Source organism: Cloeon dipterum, chromosome 1 (genome assembly GCF_949628265.1).
Source record: "Cloeon dipterum chromosome 1, ieCloDipt1.1, whole genome shotgun sequence".
Classification (NCBI taxonomy): Eukaryota; Metazoa; Arthropoda; class Insecta; order Ephemeroptera; family Baetidae; genus Cloeon; species Cloeon dipterum.
Window position 1 is genome coordinate 10048915 of NC_088786.1, and position 27032 is coordinate 10075946.

The window sequence follows — 27032 nt, forward strand, 5'->3', positions numbered from 1 at the left end:
CGTCAAGAAAGATTATATAAAAACATAAGGATATTATGATATCAATCACTTTTCTCTTGTCAGTTCTAGGTGGAAAATTGCTGAGTAAATAAGCCGAGATTTATATTCAAAACTTGTTTTTTGTTTTCTTACCAGAAGTCTGGAAAAACACATCTTTTTGTAAAAAAAAATGTATTAGGTTTGACAATTATACCTAAATAAAGGGATGTTTTCATATATTTCTCCTTTTTCTCCTTCTCCAGTACAAATCTTATTCGTGGTAAACTGATAGTAATTGTATGAAAAATGCTTATTAGTCATATCCTTAAAATAGCATGTGGATATGCGATTCAAATAATTTGATAAATATAAATTAACCAATCAATCAAGTGGCAAATAAGAAATTTTTAAATATTATAAAAATGATAGATGAAAACTGGCGGCTGAAATTTAGATTCAAAGTGATTTTATTGCGGATCAGCAGAGCAAATATGCTCCACACCTCCCCACATTCAGGACACAACCGATAAAAATACAACTTTTTTTGTTCGTTTTTTGATAACAGAGGGAAATAAAGAAAATCAGTCAGTCAGTTCAGTATTTGGCAAGAAAAATTTATGTATGGTTAATATCTGTAGATCAAATAACCAATTATAGAGATACATTGATGATACGAGAACCATTAAAAAAATTAATCAAGTGTATAGGTTAGAGGCGTTAGAGGTAAAAACATAAATCAACCAAGCCAACCAATTGAAAAAGTTAATATCAGGATATTATGTAGTCTAAAAATAATCATGAATATGTTATTATTGTTTCCAAGAATATTATTGTAATCGGTAAAGTAATGAATTGCTACGTGTTAGAATTAATTCTGCTCTTGGCGTGATGCTGCCTGAGAAGCAGCCGTCATCGTGCAGCCATTAATCATCTGCTCCTTGGACCTTATGCAGCCGGTGCGACAATCCATAAATTTGCTCCAAACAACACAGCAGCATGCAGCAAACTACAATTTCCCTATTAGCCGCGGCAAGTGTCTCCGTTCACATGCACACATACACACACACGAAACTTAAGAAGACTAATGATTGAGGGGTGCGATAGACACGCGGCAGGAACGTGTGTGTTCGCTACTTCTTCCTGTATCAGTCACTTTGCCAAACAAACGACGCGGTTTCTCGAACTTGGCCCACAAAAACCGCGAGCCCGCTCGCAGCCAACTTGCTGCGACAGTGCGGTGCGCGCTAAATAATGATATTATCAGTTCATTAATGGCCTTTCATTCGTTGCGCGAAGCCGACTCGGACCTTAATTCTAGACCGACCGCATTACGAGCAGGACGGCGGGCGGGATGGGTGTCGTTAATTCGAAGCTAGACAAACGACAGTGGGCTTCTGCTTGAATCATTGTGTATTTTATTGGACAAGAATCTCATTGAGTCGCTACAACAAGTGAAACGTAAAAATTAGAATCGGTCAGCCGGGCTGCGGTCGAGAGACGAATTCGTTTGATGCGTGATTTCGACGGGGACTAGAGTTAGTATCGATCTTCGGCAGCATTTACGCTCCAACACATCCGCAAACCCTAACAGGAGCTGACCGATTTTTTATCCCTAATAATTAATAACTTGATGATGATCATGAACCATGAGTGAGCTCTATACCGATTTTATTTACAAAGCAAGTGAGCTAATCGTGAGGCTGAAGAGTTGATCTTACTCCATAAATAGAAAACCGGACTACGCACAGCTGATCGAATTTATATCTCGTTAGATCATCATCTCACCTTGCAACTAACACATCTGGCAGAAACGTTACAAATGTACACAACAGCTATGCTTTTCTCGTCCATGAACAAATTAGCCTCTTTTCTCAGACAGAGTTGGTTCTCAATCAGTGACAAATTTGGTAACAAATCAATTTTTCTCGTGATTTAAAGCAGACACCACTAAAATTTGTTTAAATGGGAAAGAATGTAAGAATTCATATAGATCAAAAGCAAGCAGATGATTAAAAATGAGAAGTTTTATTGGAACGGGTGCCAAAAATAATTCCTGGACAGAGAGGTTAGTTCATCAATGCTCAAGGCAGAGAAGATCGGAGCAAGAATGGCGTGAACATTGATGACGTTACCATGCAATGGCCAGTTTCTTTTTACAGCACAAGTTTCTTAATGTGTCACCTCTTTTTCACCCTTCAATCAACATTACCCTGAGCTACTGCTGTAAATTAAAGATTGTATGTTTGTTTCTCTTTGATTCACACACCAACCTTGAAAAAAATCCGAGACAGTTTCTCTTGAGGTTCCTTCACATGATACATGCATTAAATTGATAATCACCAAATTCAGGCCTGACGAGAGAGCCAAGCTGCGGAGGTCCTTCACACAGTCCAAGTGTGTGTTATGTGAGTGAAGAGTAAAAGATGCCTTACATTCCTAATACGGTCTCCAGACGGCAGAGTCGGCGTGCCTGGTCTGCTGCTGCTGCAGCACAGGCATCCTGGTTTGCGAGGCCACCTCGTCGGCGGCCGGCAGGCCACGTACGGGTGACGTCGCGGTCGTCTGCTGGTGCATCGAGGGCTGCTCAATGACCTCGACGGAGGCACCACCGTGCAGGTGCAGCTGGTTCTGGCTGACGCTTGAGTAGAGCTGCGAGTAGAGCAGCGAGGCGGGCAACACCGGCCCACCCAGGTAAAGCGAGTTCTGCGAGTTTGCCGCGCCGTATGAGCCCTGGCCCATCAGCGAGAAGTTCGAGTTGGCCGCCGTGGCCGCCGAGTTGCCCAGTAGCGAGCTCATGTGGCCGCCCTGGTGCGTCGACTGCTGCACCGACTGGTTGCCGCCTAGACAGCTGCTGGGGTCGGCCAGCGAGCGCGAGAAGTCGTTGTTGTAGCGCGGCGTCAACGCCGACGTCGACGTGTTGGTGCGTTCCTGTGAGTTTGGCGTCAGACCCAGCGAGTCAAGGTCGCTCACCGGACTCGTGTTGTCGCTCTTCGTGAGCCGCGCGTCTGCGAGCGACGCTGCAAAGTCGGTGGTGCTGCTCGCCGCCAGGGACGACGCTGGACCCGTTGTGTCTGGAAGAACTGTGAACACAAAAATCACACGTTGAAGATATTCTACTTTGCTTAATATAGGAGTTTTAGGCTTTACGTTATTTCATCCAATGTCCAAATTATTCGAGAAATAGTCATGATGTTTAATTGATTTCCCACGAAGACATACATTAGCTTCGGTCAAAACTTGCTGTTTTTTTTTCATTAAATAATATTTATATTTTGGATATTATTTTTGAGTTTAACCAATATTGCAGAAGATTTCCTTCTACAAATATATGTGTCTTAAATTATCGACTGTGAGATGAAAGATGTCATCTCTAACAATATGACAACATTCTATTCATGAACTCTATCTCAATTAAAAAAAAAACTATGTGAGAACTAGCAGTTTTTCTGTTGAACAAGTTGTGAGTCCCAGTCCAGGAGTCATCACAAAAGCCGTACTTTAAAATCTTGCTGTCACATACGCCTTTCAGATGGAAGGAAACTGTGCCGCCGAACAGTCATTCAGTGCGAGTAGCATATTTTACACTTTCATGACGCGAGACTCAATGATGCAATTTTTAAAACTTCTCTCAAACATAATTTATTTAAAAAAATTACAATAGTTGTCATAATGGAGCAATAATAAGTGGACTTGGAAGGCATTCTAGTGTGAGGTTATGAAAAAAACATTTTTCATATGATTTTACTTAAATGCTTCGCGGAAGAGCAATTTGTTACTTTTTTAGAGGCTGGCTGACAATGAGTCGTCTTACAATTAGTGAAGTTGTGAATAAAACAGTCGAATTGGGAATTCATCAAATTTTTGTGCTCTACAAACGAGGCTCAGTATGGTTGTCACTGCAACAAGCGGTAAATTGGCTCCCTATTTTTGTCCTCTTCCACCTTCTCAACAAATCTGCGGCCACACACTAACATTTTAATGGCAAGGGCGGCCGTTTCTTTTGGTGAGATCAAACAGCAACAAGTAGGCAATAAACATAAGTGTGGCGCGCGTCTTCTTATATCGCCCCTTGGAATGCGCGCACTCTGTTGTTGGTGTACTCACTCCTCCGCACACCGAGGCTGCGAGAGAAAGAGAAAGGAGCGAACTTCGTCCCCCAACCAGAGCGCTGTTAGAAGAGAAAAAACGGACCCATCCACTTTGCGAAAATTCCGTGTCGTCGGCTGCACAAAGCGAGGTGTGTGTTTTCGAGGGAACAAGAAAGGAAAGAGCCCATTGTCTGCGACAATGCAACACCCACATGTGTAGTGTAAATAATTCAGCTCTAATTAAGGCGGGAATTTCGCGCATTGTTTCACTTTTCATTTGGAAAATGAAGAGGGAGACGGAGCAGAGGGAAACGTTAGTAGTTGTATAAGGAGCAGATAAAAGGAATCCATCCAGCAGGCAGCTTTGTTATTTTAAACTGGCGTGTGTAATTCAGCACTGCCTGCTGCTACTGCCTTGTGCGCGCCCGAGACACGCCGACAAACATTGATACGAACGAGTGTCACCTCCGCCTGCGCTCGCTGCTTTTATCTGCGCTCGAGTTAATGAGGTTTGCGCCAAGTGGAAATCTCGGGCGCTCATTACCAGGCAAAACCACCCCAGGTGATGTCAAAGAAGGCCCTTGAACTAGAGGAGGACTCTATATTGCAGAAAATGGCACTTTCTGCACTGCTAACTCCTCGAATCGACAATGACGACTGTTATACCAGTTGCGTGATTTCCTCATCGCTGCCTCGTGCTTTGGCTTCAATTACGGAGTGCAAGTAAAAAAATTCAACTTTGTCAAACGTGTTTGAATTATTACCATGTAGCAATTAACTATAAATAAATTAATCATAAAAATATGTAAAGGCCTAATTGTAAGAGGACAGCAATTGAAATAAATAAAAAATAACTATCAAAAAAATAAAATTGAAATTTTAGAACGTTGGAATTTATAAAATTATGACATAACAAAAGTTTTATAGTTATTTAAGAATTATATTTCATTAAAATTTGGTTGTTTTTGTTAAATAAAACTACTTTTGTGCTATACACAATGACACGATGAAATAATTAGTTGTAGAAATGTAGAATCTCTTGTTGGTCTCAAATTAGATCAACGTAGAGAAACTGAGGATTGCTGTAATATGAGCACCCTTAACTTGGCAACTGGCCCGTTAGCTCAGTTGGTTAGAGCGTCGTGCTAATAACGCGAAGGTCGTGGGTTCGATCCCCCCACGGGCCATATTTTTACATTATCAACTGTCTGAGTCATAACTCTATCGAACACTGTCACCAGACACCAAATTATTCAGTAAAATCATTTTTTTATCAAAATAATAAAAAACAACGCATTTTCTATACTTACTGGCTGCGGAGGCGTTGGTGGAAAAGGTGTCGTGTGTAGTGGCCACTGTGTTAGTTTGACCGTTGATGTCTGTGGTGTTGGTGGGCGCGAATGCAGGTAGGCCAGGGGTGTTGAAGCCACTGCTCTGCACCCCCGTGCAACTAAGGTACGACGAGTAGCCACCGTATGAACCCCAATGGCTGTTTGAACTGCTCAGGCCAAACGCCTGCCCCATGTCTGAAACAGAATCGATTGCACATATGATCAAATCAGTCCCACAATCACACAACACAAAATGGTCAAAGAGAACAAAATTGATTTATATTAAAAAGGTGGAACAATTTTTTAATTGGAGTGGGTGATTTTTAGCTGCAACTTATGACAAGCACGGAAACACTAAATTGTTTTATTCTGGACAACAATCGGATTTGTTTCGTGATTTTTTTAGTTTTTAATTAATAGAAACTATCTGCAAAACAAATTTATTTTTCTTTCAATTTTAATCCACATTGAAATAAAAAATAGGATGCCGGTTCAGCAAAAATTCCCTGTCATTCAAAGCAGAATTCCGCTCACCGCGCGGACAAAGTTGTTGACCCCTGGCCATCATCATTGTATGTGTTGTACATTCACAAAACGGTCAATGATATCGACACAAATTGCTGTCGCATTGGCACTTTGACGTCAGTATATATTCCTTGTGTATTGACATTGAGTTGTAAGAACAAAAGGGAAGCCAGAGGAGCGGTGTGCAAATGCCAGGCGGCCCACGGACCATTTAAATCCGACCAACGTGAAATGTACTGTCACAATCCATCACCATAATACGCTTTACATTTGGCGGCGCGCGCGAAAAAAAAATACGCACCAGGGCCAGGGGGAAAAGCGGAAAAAAAGCCGGCAGAGGGAAAAAGGGAGTGAATTTTTCCCGTCTCTCTCGCTCCACCACTGCAGTGGTATTAGAGGTGGCATTAAGCAATAAACGGCCACTTCATAACTTTTGCCTCTGCCCCACCAGTTGCATTTTTATATCGAATGGAAAGTGAAAAAGGGGTTGGCAAAGGAGAAGGGTTGTTGGAAAAATTGCGGCAGTTGTAATTAAAAAACGCTTAGCCCTGCAGCACGACCAGCCTCCAAACAATAATCTAAATTACAGAAGTGCATTCAAATTATTTTTTTTCTAATTTATTTTTCATTTAGCTGTCGATCCGTGTAATTTTCCCGCAAAGTCACGCGAGTTGCAATTTACTTGAGCAAAATAGAGTGCAACCAATTTAAATGAGTAATTGGCCGGCACGCCAAAATGCACGCGGACGAAGCTCAGGTGGAATCGTTCCACATTCATTACCGGCCCGACGGCCTCCGCTGGCTGCACTTAATTAATAAATGATGACGAATTAGAGGCGGGCTGCTAGGCCAGGCGGACTGCAAATGAGCGGCGGGCCGGTGTGATGCTGATTAGCATGCTGGGAAAATCGACTGCTGCTGCACATCGGCGGGCTGCATCACGCACCCCTAGATTACCTACTAGCTCCAGCAGCACCCAGCCGCCCTGCACCCTTATTGGCAAGCCGAGAATCGTGAGCTAGCTAGCAGCCTGAGCGGCTTATTATCGCGCAGCCATCAGTCGTGATTTGCGGATTCGGTTGTTCCGCCGCACTGACACTTTTTAATTAATGCACCAACCGCATTCTCGCATGTGTGCGCTGCTCGATCTTCCGAGAAAAAAGGTTTATAAGAATATACCTATATAATGCAAGCAGCCTAAGATATTATGTTATGATACATGACATATTTTATTACCACGTGGAAGGAAAATATTTTGTAATTATATGTGCATCGTTTGATTTGTAACGTTTTAGTAAAAATTTTTCGATTAAAATGAAACATATTTTGCACAAATTATTAAATAAAATATCTGAAACATATAGATGCAATATAGGTTTTAGAATATTTCTTGGATTTCACAAATAGTAATCTAATGTTTAATAGAAGTTATACTTTGAATTTAATTTATAAATGCTAATTTCATTTTGTGCATTCACCTCATCCAAAATTAGTCAAAATAACATAAGACATAAGATTGGGAGTTTTACAGTCAATGTGATCTCTAGTGAATTGTACAAAAAATAAGACTTGAGAATTTTAGTTGACTGTCCGATTAAATTAATTTATTTAATTTGATATTTAACCGATAGTAAATTTTCAATCATTAAGATGAGAGATTTACACGCATGGAGGTAGTTTTACTAACAATAATTGGTTCAAAATGATTCTTACTATCAAATTACTCGTAATGGGCATCTAAAGATCCTTCAGGCCTTTTGCCTATTAATAATAGGCAGCAGCTTAAGCTGTCAAAATTTCAGGATATTCACGAAATTTATCCGTTCTAGATTTTTCTAGAATTTCGATTTTTGATCTATCTCCGAAAATAAAGGATAAATTTTTGCGCTTCTGAACTTTTGTGAAGAGAAAGTTCTTTCGCAGGGAACGCGATAATGGCTGGGTTGAAACCAATAATGTCACTTGTTTTTTTTTCGTTTGACCTCATTGTCAGTAATGAGTGTAGTCAGACGTTTTCAATGACCGCGCGTTGATTCAGAGTTGTTGAGGAGTCCTACGGCGCCAAAAGAGCAATGTACACTTCGGAAATAATGAGAAATATATAGATTTGTTGTCAAAATTTCACTAATAGCCAACAAGCCTTAGTTCCGCGAAGTGAATAAAATATTCTCTCATAAAAGATCCATTTAATCATAGAATCTTAAATTAAATATAGGAAACTCGACAAAATTGAAGAGTTGCGAGAAGTATAAATTTTTCTATTTAGAAATGAGAAACGGAGAAGGTTGAAATATTTTGCGTCAAACGCAATTAGGCTGTGGATTTTCCGGTGTCTAGGGCGCACACGCGCAGGCAAATGATGTGGTCTCTAGGTGCGAAGTGCACACGTTATTATAATGCGCGTCTTGACTAAATGCTGAGGTTGAGGTGCGGCTGAGTTGCGGCGAGTGCGAAGGAGCTAGGTGGATGGCGTGTGTCTTGGAGTCTCAAACAACCGCAAGGCGGCAAAATAGCCCCGTTTTCGATGGGCCGACCGCAGAAAGGCACGCCAAAGCCGACCAGGTGCGCTCTCGCAGTCGCTCGCTCACTCTCGGCAACCTGACTCGCGACCCCTTCAGGTCACTTTGATCTTTTTCGCTCGCTCTCCGCTTTCAAAGGGTTCAATCCGCTCTCCGGCTTTTTCTCCCCGTCCGTATAATACTCTTTGCTGCCACGCGTAAAAAACTTTGCCCGCACGAATCTCCGGCTCTTAACTGCCGCAGCGTGAAAGACATGTTGGTGTATACGTATTTATTTGTTATGGTAGGCGCGCATACAGAGAGACGCGGGAAAACAAATAAAGGCTCTTATTTTCCAAGTGATGCCGCCTCCATTCGATGGTTTTGTTTCCAGCGCGGATATTTATTTATTCTGTTCAGCAACTTCAAAAGCGGAGCTGATTTTATTATTAATAATGTATAAAGAGCGGAGCAGACTGCTCTGAGGGGGAAAGTTTTGGTGGCTGGCTACTGCGCTGCTTCAGATCCTTTACGGCAGTTTTTGCCCGCCGCGACTGATTGCACGCAGCAGGGCTCCTACTTCTGTTTACAAGCGCCGCGTTTCTGAATTTAAGCGGGTGTTTGTGAACGTGGCGTTGATTAGGAGAAGAAAATCGATTTTCGAAATTAGAAACTTCAACTATACGCACATAGTTTAGTATTTTAATGCATTGAATATGATAATTATAATTTAGCTTGTGATTAGAACCAATGTCGTTTTGGTTCGCATTGTTGAGTGAATGCTTTGCGTGCACTTGTTATGTAAGAATCCGAGTGCTGTTTGGGGACCGAGTGTGGGCTGTTTCGTGTCTACATTTGACTCTATTTAATTGCAATGACGAGTCCGTTCGGATTTGGGAGGATTTCGGAAGCTTCCTTACTCTTAATCTTAACGAAGGATAGAATTTTTGCTGCATTCCAATTTGATTTAGTCAATTTCTACCCTGATCAGCACAATTAATTGTGGTGTTCAGTATATCATATTAATTTTTTGCACTGCAATGTAGAGCAAATGTTTCAATTTAGTAAGTAATTAAATTCAATTTGTTTCCAAATTTGAAAAAAAATTATCGCAATGAGCAATGAACTTTATTAGTTTTATTCAGTGTTTTAAGCCAAAACGAATCTATATTTTAGTAACATTAAAGACCAAAATATTTGGATTTTAGTCTGGGTTTCTAGCTAAATTAATCATTACCAGAGATGAAAAGGACGATATTTGTGAAATTTAAGGTTGATTAACATTTCTTTGAAACGAAAATGGAGCTACATATATCTCTTCTATACTTTGCTGGACTTCACAGAAATTAAAAGGTTTTCAATTTTTCTTAAATCTTTCCGAGAAAAAATTAAATTGTGGGTTAGCATTATTTTTATTTTACAGGTGACGACTATGTTTCCAGAGCGAAAAGATCACAGCTTTGAGATTACGAATTAAATTGTAGGTTTTGTCTGCGATTTTACGAATTTTTCGAATTTGGCAAAATAGAAAGTCGATTATATATATATATATATATATATATATATATATATATATATATATATATATATAGCTCGTAAATAATGCTACAGAGCTTAGAAAAATATAATCGGCTGCTTAAAACTCCCAAAGAGTCTATATTCTAAATTAGTAAAGCTGACACTTTTCCAGAATTCGTTTTACTCTTTACGCCCAGCAATGGATCTACCGACAAGGGATTGTTCGGTGGTACTGACGGGCCGCGAAATAACAAGCGCTGATGAACGTAACGACAGCCTCATTTGCAAAATAAATCTCATCACACATTATTAAATACGCAGACGAGGCAAAAAGGGAATGTGTGCGGGGCAACAAAAGCGGCCTTCAATGGCTGGCAGCGCGAGTCTGCACTGCATACATGTATAGCTAATGTTATAACACGCGCGCGCACGTCGTGCAAGTGAAATGCAATTAAGGCGGCGAGGAAAGGTACAAGCCGAGTGTTTGCAGAGATAAAGGGATAAAGGATTTCAACACAAATCATGAGCACGATAACAAAGTAAGTTGAGGCTAAAGTGCTGTGTCAAGTGCAGGCTCAACCACACTCCAATTTCAACTTATCAACTGATTACTCGACGGCTTGCAAATTCAGGCAGCCACCGTCGCCGTCGCCGCCGCCGCCGCCGTTGTCGGATCAATCAGCGCGCGAGGCGAGAGAAGGAGAAAAAGTGGAGGCAACTTACTTTGGCAGTTTGACATGGCTGGCATGCGAAAGCTGAGCGGGTCGGCTCTTTGCAGAGGGTCCAGCGGGCTGGCGAAGTGACCGCCAAGAAAAGGCCTTTGACCAAAGGCAAACGCGTGGAATTGCTGCTGCTGTCCTGCAACAAACGAGGAGACGCTTACCGTCAGCAATCTGCACTTCAAAGGCGAATCTTTCTCTCTTTGGCGCAGAGAGAGATGATGCATGCATTGTTCGCGCGCGCGGCCACCGGCAAAATACACAAAGGCCAAGTGGCGCTTTTAAGCTTTACTCTTTGGTGTTTTTGGCGTTTTTGTGCACAAAAGAGAGAAAGGTGTTGAGCACGTTGCGTTGTGCCCTATCAAACTGGTTTCCCTTTCAAATAGGAAGCTCAAGCAAGACCTAAAATGGGACACAATCGCTTTGCTGATCAGAAAAAATAATTTTGAATCTAGAACGTGGTCGCACGATTAATATTTTTTAAGAAGGCAAAGCAATAACATAAATTTTGAATGCTTTTGCTATAGCAAAAATCTTAGTTAAGGCGAAAAATTCCACAACTTGAAATAATTGCGTGATTCTAAATCAGTATGTTTTTCAAAATCGTATTAGGAGCTATTCAAATAATTCATTCAAACACATTTATTTAATTTGTGGCAACTGTTAAAAATGAAAAGAATAGTGCGTGATATTTTTATTTTAATAATATTTTTACCAAGTTTTGGCTATCAATCTAGTTCATTACGACTGTTAAAATTTTTTATTCAAAATTAAAGCAACACAATATCTATTTTAAGATTGCGTTCATTATTCCTAGATAGCCCTCAAGTGACTCCACAGCAGACTAAAAGTAGTTGTGGGCACATGCAGGGGATTAGCCCGAAATCACGCCCCGTGGATTATGAGGATGCACTTCCTTGTTGAAAATTTTCCTACTAGAGTAAATTTTCAAACAAAAAGGCTGAAACAGCTGCGCGACAGATGGGACGAGTTTTATTGTTTCTTTGCTCGAGGCATGTGCTGGTGTGAGCGACCTCTCCACAAGGCAGCGGGGATTTTCCTTTCAAAATTCACCATCTGAACTTGAAAAATAAATAACACTGTTGCAGATGTGGTGGTCTTTTCACTCATTTGACATTTTTATACTTTCCAGATTAGCGGCAGTGTAATGAAAAATGACCCCAACCTAGGTCAAGCATGCCTGCGTCGGTCTGATTTTTTTTTATAAATAAAAAAGGCTTTTTCAATTTTTAAAGTACTAGAGAGATTTTTTTTTACAGCATTTTTGCTGAGTTGAATTGGCAAATCTGTAAAAGCTGGCAATAAAATGCGCTAAGTTGCAATGTATTGAATTCTAATTTGGAAAATAGATTGAAACCGAAACTTAAAATGGAAATGAAAAATTATAAGATTTGTTTTCATAATTTAGATTTCAAATCATAATGCAAATTTGCTTCTTTTAATGATGCATTTTCTTGTACGCCAAAGGCGTGTGCCACACTAAAATTATCTCACAATCAAGGATTTCATCTTAATGCTGTTCCCTATATCTCATTGTCTTTGCATTGCACCGCATTTTTTTCATATTATATTTTTCACATTTGTTGCCACAAAATTTACAAATGCATTCATCACTTGGCTCAAAATAAAATGAGTTGTTCAAAGAGTACACATAAAGATAACCATGACATGCATATCTAATAAAAAAGTGTATGTCCTTAAAAAGAGCCTCACGCAGACAAAAACTCTCAAGTCTTCTTTTTCTCCAAATTTACCTTACTGTCAAACTACTTGTGATATCAATACTGGAATTTAATAGACCCTTTTAAGTAACAAGAATTCCCAACACGCACATTATGTCTCAAACCAAGTACACAGGAGCACTTGGACCTATATAAGTGTTAAAGCCCACGAGTCCTCTAGAAATTCCCCTTGTTCACCCTATACTACAAAATAATTGGCTTCCTATCTTCACTTATACATATATCGCCAAATTCCACTTTCCGGCAGCACTTTGAAAACGAATTCGCGCGCGGAATGCCAAATTCAGATGTTAATTCGCTTAATTACGTTTGATGTAGCACACGAGTGGCGGCGGGAGTCTAATAAATTAGGGCCGTGTTTGCGTCGGAATATGTAAGGAGGTGCTGAATATTAAAAGGAGCAGGCGGGGAGAGCTAACTAATTACCTTAGCCTGCTCTGCTCGGCGCGCCAACAGCTCCTCCTGCTCCTTATGATATATTCTTGGCCTTGCGGTCTCGCAGCAAGGCTATACATCAGGCTATAATATTCCATAAGAGTTGGCAAGGGTTTACTTATTACGCCAGCTCCCCAGCTATTCCCAACAGGGTCGTACACTCTCCGGAGCGCGCAATAATATAAATTCTGCGCGCTGGCTGCGCGCCGTAAGAAAAACGGCTCGTTTCCTTACGCTTAAGTACCGTGCGGTCTAACCCGAAATGCGCCATTCGTCATCTTGAATGTGAATGCGTCCGCGAGCTGAAGGGTGATTTTTGCCCCGACAACGACGAGTTGGCAAAAAGCAGCAGCAGCTCAACTCTCGCGGCGAGGAAAAAGCGGCCGAAACTTCTGGTGTGCTCGCGGGGCAGATTTCGGAACACGCAGCTGCACCGTCTTGTGCGTGTGTGTGTGTTAGTTTTGATCCCTTTGGTCCCTTCAGCGGCGGAGGAGATTAATTTCGCTCTCCTTTCATCCGTGACTGCTGTTTACAAATGAAACTTGCAAATAATTCGGCAAGTTCGGCCTGCCTTTTTAATAACAACCCCGATGAGAGGCACTCTCCATTATTGATTGCGCACCCCAAATTTTCTTTTCCACTCTGCAGACTTGTGCTGATTGCGTGCTGTGTGTTTCTTTGATTGGAATTAGTTTGATGTGTATAGACGCGCTTGACTTTTATCGATTTCTAGTCACTTGGAAACTACTACGCGACTGCACTCTTATATATTTTCTTTTTGCTGCTGACTGTGGGAAAATGCCATTGTTTTCGGATAGTGCATGCTTCTCGGAAGATGTCTCGCCTGCGAGTGTGTTTTATCTCTCCAGAGCGATCCGTTAATCTTGCTTTGACATCAGCCAGTCCAAAAAAGAAGCAGTTGGTCTCCATCCAACATTTTCACATTCAATGTGACGCGTGCAACGGATATACACACACGGACTATATTGTGAGTCTAGGAATATTTTTTCTTAGCAAAATTCTAAACAATTCATTTCATGCATATGTTTATATGACCTAAGCAGAAGGAAGACTAAATGTTTAAAAATTAAAATTTAATTTAAAGTATAGGGAGGCAGTGCCTACCGTTTTGAAAGGGCATAAATTTTGTAGCTATTGCTTATCAAATATTTTTATACCTGCCAAATTTTGACTTTTCATCAATCCTTTAAGTTTCGATTTATGCATGAGTATTTCCTTGGTGCGTCGCAATATAATTTGATTTCGAGAAGCCCTAATAGTTCGATTTAAGAAGGGTTGCTGGCATAAAGGATCTTATTCTAAGTGGAGTTAGCACACTTTTTATTGAATCATATAAATCGAACATTCGTTAGATATTTTATTCAAAGTGGCTTGGTTATTTTACTTTCGATTTTCAAACTTAAAAAGCAAATTAGAACTGGGCGTCTGCATTGAACCTTCAAGGGAGACGCTTCTGTCCTCATATTATTATGTTTTGTTGAGAATGAAGCCTACTAATCGATTTCATTTTTCTGATAATTATTTTAATTGAGCTGCTTTATACGATAGAGTCACAACGAGTTTACAAGGGTGATGATAATAATAATACATTATTAACCGAATGTGTAGGAATTGTATAAATAAAAAATTATTAAAAAGAAGTGAAAAATTATTCAAAAAAAATGTATTCTAACAGTTGAAAGTAATTATTATTTTTATGCTGTAGAACTTAGAATTTATTTTAAATAGTTTAAAAATGTTTAAATATTTGTAATAAAACGAAAGTACAGACAGAAAGAGTTGAAATTAAAAATAAACATTTAATTGTTGAAAACTGCAGAAGTGACTTGTATATTGATTAAATTGGTTAGCTTGAGGCGAGCAAGCATTATTGCCAAATTAGAGGCAGTCCTTAACAATGCTGCCGGATTCCTGCTCAAGACTTGCTCTCAGTTGGCAAGAAAAATCGGCCGGCATTTTAATTACTCTGCTTGGAGTAGGAAAACTCGTCTCGTGACCAACCACTGGTGTGTGCCAGCCGGAGTTTGCGATGCTCCATCGCACTGCACAGCAGCTTCAAAATAAGATGAAATTTGAAACACATTACAAGGAGGGAGCGGGCACAGAGTTTTGCTTGATTTGCCAACAGCTATTTCGGCCGGCCGGGGGAACAAAAGCAGCGTGGTGGCTCGCTCGCTTGCTCTCTCGCCCTTCTCAACCCTTTCGGCCATTAAGCCCAGCTGGAGCTGCAGATACATAATAATTTACGAGGGTGGGTGGGCGGGTGTGTAGCGAGTGCCCAGGCAAAAACCTGCACACACGGCATCGGAAAGTTGACCAGAAATAAGGCCTCTAATTTGCGGCACCAGCTTGCCTGCTGAATTTCTAGGCAGCAGACATATTTTTCTCGTCGCTATAGCTCGTTCCGCCCACCAACCGTTCGGATTAATTTGTACTATTTGGAGTGCCCTGCCAGGCCAGAGAGCGAGAGCGGCTTTGGCTGCAGCGCTGACTCATCAAAGAGTGGCAAAATTGTTCGTGAAATGCAATCAGCACAAACACTAATTTATTACCGTCATGAAGCACCATTCAGTCAGTCAGTCAGTCGGCCTGCCAGCCCGCCTCGATGGTAATGACTGAGCAATGGCTGCCCTGCCTCTCTCTCCCTCTCTCGCACTGTAAATTTGCATGTCCATTTCATGGCAAATGAACTGAAATGCTCATCATATCAAATATTCATTACATTCTCGAAATATCTGTGCTGCTGTTGCGGTCTCTATTGCTATTGATGTTACATTATAATGATCATCAGCATGATGAAGTAGTCAAGTATGCAGCTCCCAAACATCATCATCCCTGCTCCAGCCGGCAGAATATGCGATGTATTCGCCGATCCGCACACATACAGACAGAATACACACACATAAATGCGCCGCGCGGGTGGAGGGCGAGCGAGAGACGAGTGGAATCAACAGAGAGAGCGCACCGTCAGCCTTTATATTAAATGCGAATTGTGTGTGTGTGTGTGTGTGTGTGCACGCGACCCTGGCATCATCAACATCAATCCATCTGTTTTTTGCCGTTTTATCAGCCGAATTTTTGGCAAAACAACTGACTGACAACTGTGCTCGTTGGCTGACATTTCAAATGCACGCAGCAAAACGATGTGGTGCTCAATTTTGCAAATTGCTTTGTGGTGTTTTTACGCCTGATTTTGACTGCTCTACTCCTCTTTGCATTTAGTACACCACTTGATAATCGTTTTTCCTACCCAATTTTTTTTTTACTGAATGAATTTATGAGTTTATACACATTTAAATGCTTTTTACTACGAAACAAAAAAGTGTCATGTTAATTAATTTCCATTAATTCACATTATTTTGAGCAAAATGTGATTTTTTAGTTAGCAAATAAGTATCATTGGATACTTCAAAAATCTCTTTCGAAGTTTGAAACGATAATAATAGAAATTAAAATTATGAAAAAATAAGTTTAAACATATCTTATCATTGTAGTCTATATCGTTCATGCTGGATTAATGAATTATACTGTCTTACGAATTAAGATGAGGCCAATATGTCAGGCAATAACTTGTGTATGTTATGCTAAGAGTCTCTTTTATGTATTGGTCATTGACCATATAATAATATAGGGATATCAGTTGTACTCTTGTTTGATAGCAGCAATAGTCTAACGTCAATACATATTTTATGGATAATTTTTATAAGAAAAACTAGAAAGCAGTTCATCCATAGAAATTAAATCCTGCGTGATTATTATTTTTTTTTTTAATAATGCATTTGGGGGGAATATACGAAAATTACTTTTTGTTGAATATGACCGTCTGTATAGTGGCGAGAAGGCGCCACAACCGAATCACACCAATTTCATAGTATGCCCATCTACAGCTTCAGGTTAAACTTTCAAAACAGTTCAATACCTGCTGCTAGCCTTTGGGAAAGAATCAAGTCAAGAAAAGCATGAAAATCAATCTGTTGCAATGTGAACACTATTTTGCTGAGCGTCAGATTTATACTTAATTTGAAATTACCAACTTCACGTTCACCAAATTAAAATTATGAACTTTTCATTTACTCATCTCATATCATACTTCACAGCTATTATATAGAATTGTTAAAAAATATGGTATCAGATATTATTATGATGTTTGTTTCATTTTAACTAATATACTGGTTTTTTTGCTTTTAAAATTTAAAACAAAAAATCCTATCTGGAGATTAATTACGTGAGCTATTGAGATATAAATAACATAAATAAAAAACCATTTTAAGTGAAACAGAAAATTCAATTTATTTAAACATTAATTAAAAAAATGTTCAATTTTGTCTATTGTGTTCCAAATGATATGTAATATAACATTTTTATTAAAACATGCCAAAAAATTTAAGGAACTGCAATCAAAGCTTGCATCAAGCTGCATTGGGGCGCTGTGCGCGTTCAATTATTAAGATGATATCATAAAGGCGTGGCATGAGATGGAGCACAGGGAGGAGCAGGTCACGTGGTCATTAAAAGCAGCAGCCATCCCAACCACAAACCGCGGTTCCTTTTTTAGCTCGTGCTGCTTCCATCATTGGTCCAGAACTCCAGACACACCAGCCGCTCCACTCGCTCTCTTTGTGCAAGGAGTCGCTCTCGAGCGTATTCTTTTGATGCCGACTTGCCTGCGCACCGCCGCGCGCGTCTATTTTTCAGCCGCACGCCTGGAATTCAAATTCCTGCCAACCCTTTCTGTGCAACCCCCGTGAAAAGCGCTCTCCAGTGGAAAATTGCAAATGCGTTTCCTTCTGGTTGAATATATTATGGAAATCGAGCATAAAGTTCTGAAACGTAGCTCCTCAATTTTTTTCAGAAATTTCTACTTCCTATTAAATTGTAAAAAATTTAACATCACTTTGTATCTAAACCATCGCAGCTTAGCAAAAATACATGTATATATATTTATTTTAGATTTGATTGGAAACTAAAATTCAAATCAAACAAACATTTATTTAATTGGAATGAAGATCAAAGACCCAGGAGTTAGAAATTTATATTTATTTTTAATCAGGAAAAGAAAGAATTCACATTTTTTTCTATTGCTGTAAGGCCATTATTGTAAAATACAATGCTACAAATTTAGCAAAGCGTCTTAACAAAAATCAATGAAATAATTTCCTTTATCACACACCCAAAAAATATTTAATTAATTGTGTTATACTTACTTATACAATTTTCAAAACCTAATCCAGATTATTGTTGGGCCGCAAAAAGGAAGTTTGTATGTGAATATTAATTATGCACACGGAAAATAACGTTTTTTTCTCGGTTGTAAAACTAAACTAAAGGGTTTATAAGATCGAAGAATAATATTTTTTGTCCTTTAACTGGCAGGTTTGCAAATTGCATGGGGTGGGTTATTTGCGTATAGCGAAAGTATCACAAATCGTCGCGAGTCTTTGGACCGCGCGCGTACGCAATGCGGTAAAACTTGCGGGACAAGTGGAGGATATCTTGGTAACACTGACATGCCAAGCCGGCGGCCGCAAAACCATCGCCCTCTCTCTCGCTCCTCATCATCATGGTAAACCCTAAACTTACCCCAGAACATCCAATATAATATTGCCACGTTACAAACGAGCGAGCAACCCGGGCAGTGCGCGCGCGAGACCGGCAATTCGATATTATTCTGCAAACCAAACTTATGGTCTGCCATATTTAATCTTGGCCGGCTCATCCTCGGGGCGGGCGGGTGGGCTTGTGTCCAGCTTGCAGCCTTTATTGATTGAGCCCCTCAAGTGTGGCGAGCTGCTGGCTAGTGTCGAGTGAATCCGGACCCCCGCCCGGATCGTAAAATTGGCACGCTTCTCGAACAGGCCCGAGAGCAGACTTTCGCGCGCGTTTTACGCCTCTGTATATCAAACGGAAAGCAAAACTGACCACTGTTTACACGCGGGATTCGTCCGCTGTGGCCAAAGAAAATAGATTTCTGCCCGCACGCATCAAAGCCCCCAGACAACTGAAATTAAAGACGAACGAAACAGTGGAATTTATGAACATTAACCCCACAAAATAAACGATGTTAATGAGAAGTAAAATTTGTCTATATATAAAGAACAATTTTATTCTATAGAACAAAATTGACTCTTTAGAGTTCTAAACAGCAAACGTGGGAATAGCCAATGCATTGAAAATTTTGATATTAAGACCTGTTAAATGAAATCAACAACAGGCCTACATAGTTAACAATTGCTTGAAGATATGGTTTAAGTCATCCAAAAATAGAATGGAATAGTTCCAACTTTAAAAAGGCCTCTTCTTATTAATGTATAACAATAATTTTTGCCTTAAATCGATCAATTGAAAACTTAACTAAACACACATTTTTGGTGTTTGAGGGTCAAAAAATTATGATCGATTATGAAAATAGATAGACGACAGGAATATTTGTATTGTTTGAAAAAGTTGATATTTTATTTGTTTTTGTAGCTGCAGGGAGTCATTAATTCAATGTGACAAAAATATACAAAATTCGGAAAGAAATTTTATTTGGTTTGCTGCGCTCAGAAAATTCACAACCTTCATTTTGACCTGATATGAGAAAACTGATTTGTGGTCATAATAATTGAAATATTCGAATTATTTTCCAAATCTTAATTGAATCTAAGCAGATTCAACCTCATAGCCAATTTATATTCTCTTTCAAATTATTTTTTGACTTCCTTTTTTGATATCGTTGCTCTCATCTTGTGATCGAAATGTGAAATTTACTCAAACAGGTTGCTTATAAGAATAAAAATTTTCATTCGAGTTGATCCCAGCAATTTTTAGTATTGCTTGAAGCAAACTAGCAATTAGGAAACAATTAATTCATTTCTGCCTTTGTAATATAAAATCCGTATAAATTTATAAGAAATCCAAATTTGTCGATATGAACACATGTGCGATTGTTGACCATCCTATTATAATTTTTTCTTTGTACCAAATCACCCTACGCATTTTTTTGGTGTTGCTCAACGCCGGGAAAAACCGATAGGCAGGCCCTCGGACATATGCTCACATCAAAGCGAACCGGGAGTAATAATAAAAATAATAATATTCAGGGCCAAGCAAGCAGCTTGTCGGTTCATGACTGTGTTTTTTATTTTTCAAAAATAAGCAAACATATGCGCGCTTCTGTGCGTTCGCAAGCATTGAAATGTGTGCTTCGGCCGCGCGAGAGGCGAGGCGATAAAAGTGTTTAATCTCACCGCCGCGTTTTACCAGCGTTAAGTAACAAAAGGGTTGATTTTTTACGAGTCCGCCGCCGGCGAGCGGGCGGGCGGTCGTCGGTCGACTGTGCGTGCGAGAGATCCACAAAAAGCGGGGATTGCATGCGCAGATGTACGCAGTGAAATGACATGCTCCTTCCGCCCGCATTCCTCCTCCTTTCGCCCACGAAAACACTGATTTTTGGCGAAGCATATTCAAGAAAAGAGCGAGCAAATCACTTCGGGGACTGCGTGCATCTGTACTAACTAACTTACTTAATAGCTTACTTCTAGGTTCTCTTGGTCCGTCCACTGTCACTTTTATCGCCTTGCTCAGCGTGGCGATTTGAGGAGGCGACGTGCTGACCATGATTGTCAGCGTGAAACTCTTTCCTGGAACACATCAGAGGATTTTTATCAGTTAGGTATCAGAAAATAAAATACAATTATTGAATTATTTTCAAGAAAAGTTAGAATTTTTTAATTTTTTAATCTGCTTTGAATTTTGGAGTATAATAGAAATTAAGATGACGGCCTTTATACTGACTATGAATATTATTATACTGACTATGAATGACAAATTTTCAATTATATTAAAAAACTGTTTCTCTTCAAATGAAAATCTAAATCTAAGTTAAAATTTCGAAACTCGAGATTGCTGGTTGTTCCATATTATAATTAATACGGACTTAATCCTCGTTGGTTCAATACTCTCTCCTTTTAATCATTCTTTCCCAAAAGTTTCGGCTTCACATTATAGAGCCCAATTACATGAAAAAAACACGCCTTGCTCCAGAATGAAATACTGTGAATCCCAATAGGAATGAGAGATGAAAAGGACAAAGTTAGAACGCAACGAGGATGAATTCCGTTTCTTTGAAAATATAGAATATTATATATACATATTGTCATCACGAATACGACCAATATTACGAAACAGTCGAACAATTTATATCATAATTTATATAATTTATTAAATTGACTCAAGTATAGCAGTGGGTAAACTATTTAAATTTTACAAATAGAAAAAATAGAAAAAAATTAACTTTGTTAAAAAAGGTAATTAAAAATATGCTTGAAACAAATTCTAGAATAAAAATTATAATAAACCTGAGAAAGTGTTGTCTTTTAAAATTAAAACTAATTAAACAAAATTATACAAAATCGATAAAAAATGTTTTTAAAATATATAAAAAATATAAAATTTAAAGTTGTTAAACAATTCTAAATAAACTGCTGCCTTTAGCATAGGAGTGTCTTTAAAGGTGCAGCGGCTAGCACAAAGAAAACAGATTCACTCAATTTCCGCTGGAGGAAGGACCAGTAAATTAAGACGTAATACCCACACGTCTGAGATCATTACCCAGAAGCATGGAAAATTCGTTATTTATGATTATGGCATGACAAAAGACGATACATTGGCCTGGCCAGGAAATGCTGCTTGCAGGCGGGGATGCGCCTGCCAACAATAACAAATAACGCCGAGTGCATTCAGAGAAGCATTGCAATTTGTCACGCCGCAATTCTCGCCACTTCAAGGACCCCCTACCAATTCTGAGTCTTCCCGACACATCGAAAGAACAAAGAGTGATCGCGCACAGGAGGTGCGTATTTCCTTTCTCGCAACTCGTGTTGCTTTGTGCTCGCCCGCCAATTATTGCTGCAACCACACGTGTGCATAGAACTGCTTTTCTATGTTGTGGAGGGATCGTGTTTATTTATATCAATTTACCGTCTTTGATAATAGAATTTGATCAATTCTCCATGATAAATATTCAACATTTACAAAATCTCACTTCTGCAGTAATTATGAAAATCAATCACGGGCGACGTCTGAAACGATAGGGTAAAAGTAAAAAGCAGCGACATTGGTGCCTGGTCGTGATCCACAATTCACACGAAAGCATTTCTTCATTTCCGGAGCTGCCGTCAAAAAGCAGGCAGCGCGAGCATTTTGACATTTGTGCAGGATAGGAGTGCCTTTCAAAATGTTGCCCTCCAAAGAAGTACACTACTTGACTTTGCGTGATAAAAATGCTGAAGCTCGATTGTACGCTGAAGAGTGATTTCAGTGTGCACTCTACATTCATTGCGTGCAATTGAAAAGTTTTTTGCTTACTTTTTCATGCAAGGGTCGTTAAAAAAATGATATGCACTTCAAACCTCACCTCTCTCTCAATTAAAACACGCTCTTATATGAAATGGAAAGGAAATTTCACTAAATTTGAAGATTTGAGGGATTCAAACTGAATGAGAGTAAACCAACCCTGATCCTAATTGCTACATAATATACAAAAATGTACTTTAATTGAGATTTTGAACAACTTAACCTGATATCCAAAGGTGCAATATTATTTTCCCTTTTTATTTTATTGATTTATTTTATTTTCTTTCTTCAGTCAATAATTTTGACACTTTGCAAATCTATGCAAAATTTAGTCTGATGACATCAAATGAAAAAACGCAATTTTTAGTTTTTGAGCTATACTTTTGAAATCATCTATTAAACCATCTGAGCAGCCCAAAACACACTATCTAAAACCGACAAAATCCCTTATGTGATTCCTAACAACTCCTTAATATGTGGGAAATTAAAAAAATGAATTAAGATTTTTCATACATTTAATTTTTCAGTCGATTTTCGAAAATTAAAAATATATTGACATCCAAACCCATTAGTTCTAAAATAAAAATAAAAATAAGCCTCAAATTACAAAACTTCTTGTTTTTTCATCGCGTTCTTTTGATCAATTTTGATTGGTTGCGATTGAAAACAGATGGTGTAAACAAAACAAATGAACAACAAATTTAGTGCTGTTAAATTTTTGACTTCTAATGAGGTTGGGAAAATGTTTATTTATAAACAAATATAAACCGACAGTCACACCATTCACAGTAAAACCATTGTGACCATGTAAGATATAAAATTAACTAACCCCTATATAAGCGTGACGTTTTTGGTTTTAGGCTACACAATCTGAATTGGTTTGGAAATAATCTAAAACACCCAAGTATTTTATATTTCCCATATTTCCTATAGCGGATATCTGGCACACTGTTATTTTCAACTCAGAATATAGTTATAGAGATTTTTCTCCCTCTTGTTTTGGAGCTTGAAATTTTTTAAATAATTATATAGACCCCTGGAACAACAACTTGCGCTTTGCATGCAATTTTCATTCAAATGAGACTAAATCATTTGTATAGACAAATCAGTTGAAACATCCATTATCACTGCCCATAGCAAATTGCTTTGTCCTGCCATAATTTTCCGACTAAATTGACTGCGTGGCCAGAGTGCGGTCGTGGAGTTGATTCCAAAATTTGGACCACGCCGCTATAATGAACGCAACCACGTGCAAAAAGTCGAAAAAGAGACATTATCGGAACGGGGGCGTGATGTGACAGATGGAAAGCTTCATGCAAAAATCAGCAGTATTATCGTAGGGGTCAAGGGTGGGGGTGGGGGCAGAAAATGGCACGAGCAGCGCGTCAGCAGTGCAGTGATATGATTAATTATTGTTTATTTCGCGATTGCCATTAATTAAAATATCGGGAGCAGCGGGCAACGCCGGGACGCAAATTGAGCAGCGGCTGTGTGATGCGAGAGCGGTGCTCATATTAAAATACATCGACCATATATTCGCGTGATAATTTGTATATTTCGCATTCGCACACACACGGTGCGTGCGAGTGTGTGTGTGTGTATATTTATTGCTGATGTAGATGATGGAGAGAGCGAGAGCGACCGGGGGGTGGACGGAGGGCAACGCGCGCGCGGCTACGATAATTTAACAGCAGCGATGTCGAAATCAAAAAGGGGTGTTGAACGCATCATCAGCCACCCAAACAAACCAGTCAACGAGCAGGCCAAACACGGTTTGTGTCCATCACGGGCTATCATGTTGAGCGAGCGCGTGTGTGATGCAAAATAACCCGCCCGCTCGCGCGCGCGTCCCAGCGCAGCCTAAACAGAGCATTATTATTATTATTTTGCCGGGCTTGTGCTGTGTTGCGCTCGTGTTGCCCGTGCAGCCGTCGTGTATATGTAATAATTCTCTAGCCGACGGCCGACTGCGGCGATTGAATTCAATTTTCCATGATTTGTCATGTGAGTGGGTCGGTGTGTACCTGCTGCCGCCACTGCTGCATGACAAAACGCCCGCCGAGGACAAGAAAATAATTAAAACCACCGCGGCGTTGATCGTGTTTAGGCCTAATTTCAATAATTAAAGCGGCGGCGGGTTTGATTAGTGCGCGCCGGTCGATGCGATAGTTGTGTACGCGTTGTTTAAAATAGCAACGCTCCGTTGGAGTGTGAGTGCGCGCGATAGATCGTTAATTTTTCAGCCCCTGTTGCAGAACGCGTTATGCAAAAGGGGGAGCACGCCCGACCCGACGGTTGCATACATTCGCAAATGTCAGGTCTCGCGATCACCTGTCAACGGAGGCGTCAGCAACCGACCAAGCCCGCGAGACTCGTCGTGTGCGCGTTGCTGTTTGCTCTTTTTGTTTGCCGCGGATTAGACGCGGCGGTGGATTTTACAGCTTTTGGGGCACACAAGTTTTTGCCCTTTATAGTGCGTGACATTTGAATTTGTTGCACTCCTTACGCTGCGGTGGATTGGCGCAAACACTTTATGAGACTCTTTTGTTCTCTTTTTGCGAGAGTATTTTCAGTGACTTTAACGCATCAAAAATAAATTTGCATGCAATCTATATTTTAATTTTTAGCTTGCATATAATTAAAAATTGCGTATAAATAAAAAAACTTGTTTAGATCTAAACAATTATAATTTTTATAAGATATATTTTAGAGTTATTTTTAAAATAACATTTGGACATGATAAACTCTATATAATTGAACATTTTATTCGCAGTTGATTAGAACTAATGATATAATTAAATGATCTTCCCTTCGCACTCATATTCATGATAATAATGACAAGTGACTAGTCTCTCCAAAACTATGTTTAATAAATCATGTCGTACATAGTGCAACATGTAATGTAATATACTCAAACATATCTTATAATGCGGCTTGATTTAGCTAATAGTACCTCTACTGAATTCATGAAGTAATAAGAGGAACACTCTTTACGGTGTTAATTTATTTAAATTTCATGCTATTCAATTTCAGTAAAAAAAACTCTATCTCATTCAAAAATTTATAAATTATAAAAAAAATGAATTGGCAGATGATTTCCGAGGTGCTGCTACATAATTGGACCATTTATTTCCGAAGAAATGAAATATTAATTTCCTTCTAGCGAGCAAATCAATTTTTGGCGAAAAAACAGGCTATTAAACATAATTAAACCATAGAAGGTAGAAAAAACTCTACAAGCTAAATGTTTTTTCTTGTTCCATTTAAAACGCTTTTTTATTCCTTTTAAATTGTATAATCTCCCAGTCAAACTTCCAATTATTTAGCAACAGAGCTTGAAAGCAATTTTTTCATTTTGTCACAGTTTAAATAAACTATTATTATACTGTGATAATTTCAAAGCATCAAAATAGTGATTTATAAAGCATTCTACTCGTGAAGCAAATTTATATAAGTTTAAGCCTGTAATGGCATAATTAATACCGCTTTTTTGGCGATTTAATAAAACTGCCTTGATTTTGTTTGGTAGAATTTAAACGCTATTAACGTGGCTGCAATAAACACAAAATAAACAGCACTCTTTCTGATGGAAAGCAGCATGTCGCGCGCGACAGGAGAGCGAAAACGCTGCGGCACAGTGCTGCCGGAAAAAGGGGGAAGAATGCTGCACAGGGTATTTTTCTGCCATGCGCGAAAAAGTTTGTTTTTAAAAGCCGGCGTAAGAAAGGACTAGCACGGGCCACGTGGATAGCAAACCTGTCGCCGCGCGGTTCATATTGGCAAAAACGTATAAATTTTTTTGGGCTTACCTCTGCCGCTTCTGCCGACGAAGCGGAGGTCGTTGAATTTCGCAACCTGATTTTTCATCACGGCCGAGCAGTTCCTCAACTCAGCACAATAGTTCTCGTCGTTACCAGCGCGCACGGTGACCACCGTTCCGTCCATCACGTCGCCGAGGGCCACCACCTTGAAGGCCACCGGCAGGGTCTTGTTTGAGCGCCAGTGCGGCGGCAACACGGTGCACACGAACATGGGGCTTCCGGTCCGCACGAGCTCGCCTGGATGCTCGGACAGGATCTCGGAGAGGGTGCGTTCGGCAAGGATGTCGGACGTCATCTTGGTGTACGTCTCGTTGAAGACGTTCAGCTCGGGCGTAAGGTGCATGCTGCTCGAGTCGGAGGCCGGCGTGCTCGAGTCCTGCTGCTGCTGCTGCTGCGGCTGCGGCTGCTGCTGGGCCGGAAGGTCGGCGGTCGTGGCCGCCGGCGCCACGCTGGTGCGGTAGTTGTTGTTCTCGGCCGGCACCTTGTCCAGTTTGGTGGACGCCCACGTGCCCACATCGGCGGCCGAAATCTTGGAGTTGTGCGACGGCAGGTGGTGGTGATGGTGGTGGTGGTGGTGCAGGTACCTGCCGCCGCTCTGCTGGAAATTTGCGGACGCCGTTTTGCCTGCTGAGAGTGGCCGACCGGTTTACCGAGTGTCTACTAGCACACTAGTTAGTTGTTGAGCCGCTGCCTGAGCACCCGACTAAGCATGTCTATAAACCTCCGCGTGCAGCCAGAAATGTGTGTGTGTGTATGTGTGTTCGGTTGAGGGAGAGGGCGGAGCTCGAATTCTGTATCGGCGGTGGCAGCGGCGGCGGCGGCAGCGGCACCGACAACACAGTCGTCGTCGGCCGATGCGAAACTGCCGGAATGAATGGGTTGAGCGCCGAGGATGCAGTGAGTGCTAACTAAGTGCGGTGATATGGTTATGTCCAGTTATGGGTATCCCCCACCACCGCGGCCGTGCCACCCTCTTAAAGGCTACTCTGCATGCTCGG

General features: G+C 40.2%; 1 protein-coding gene and 1 non-coding gene across 2 annotated transcripts; one reads left to right on the forward strand and one right to left on the reverse strand.

Annotated features, from left to right (window-relative positions):
* Positions 1 to 1377: 1377 nt before the first annotated feature.
* On the reverse strand, positions 1378 to 27032 carry LOC135948580 (runt-related transcription factor 2-like). The gene is made up of 5 exons (XM_065497924.1): positions 26023 to 27032; positions 20395 to 20499; positions 10663 to 10797; positions 5378 to 5593; positions 1378 to 3059 (listed from the first exon to the last, which is right to left on the reverse strand). The coding sequence occupies exons 1-5, from the start codon at positions 26375 to 26377 to the stop codon at positions 2416 to 2418; spliced, it is 1455 nt and encodes a 484-aa protein (XP_065353996.1). The 5' UTR covers positions 26378 to 27032; the 3' UTR covers positions 1378 to 2415.
* On the forward strand, positions 5181 to 5254 carry TRNAI-AAU (transfer RNA isoleucine (anticodon AAU)). The gene has a single exon. It is a non-coding gene; the product is annotated as a tRNA-Ile (tRNA).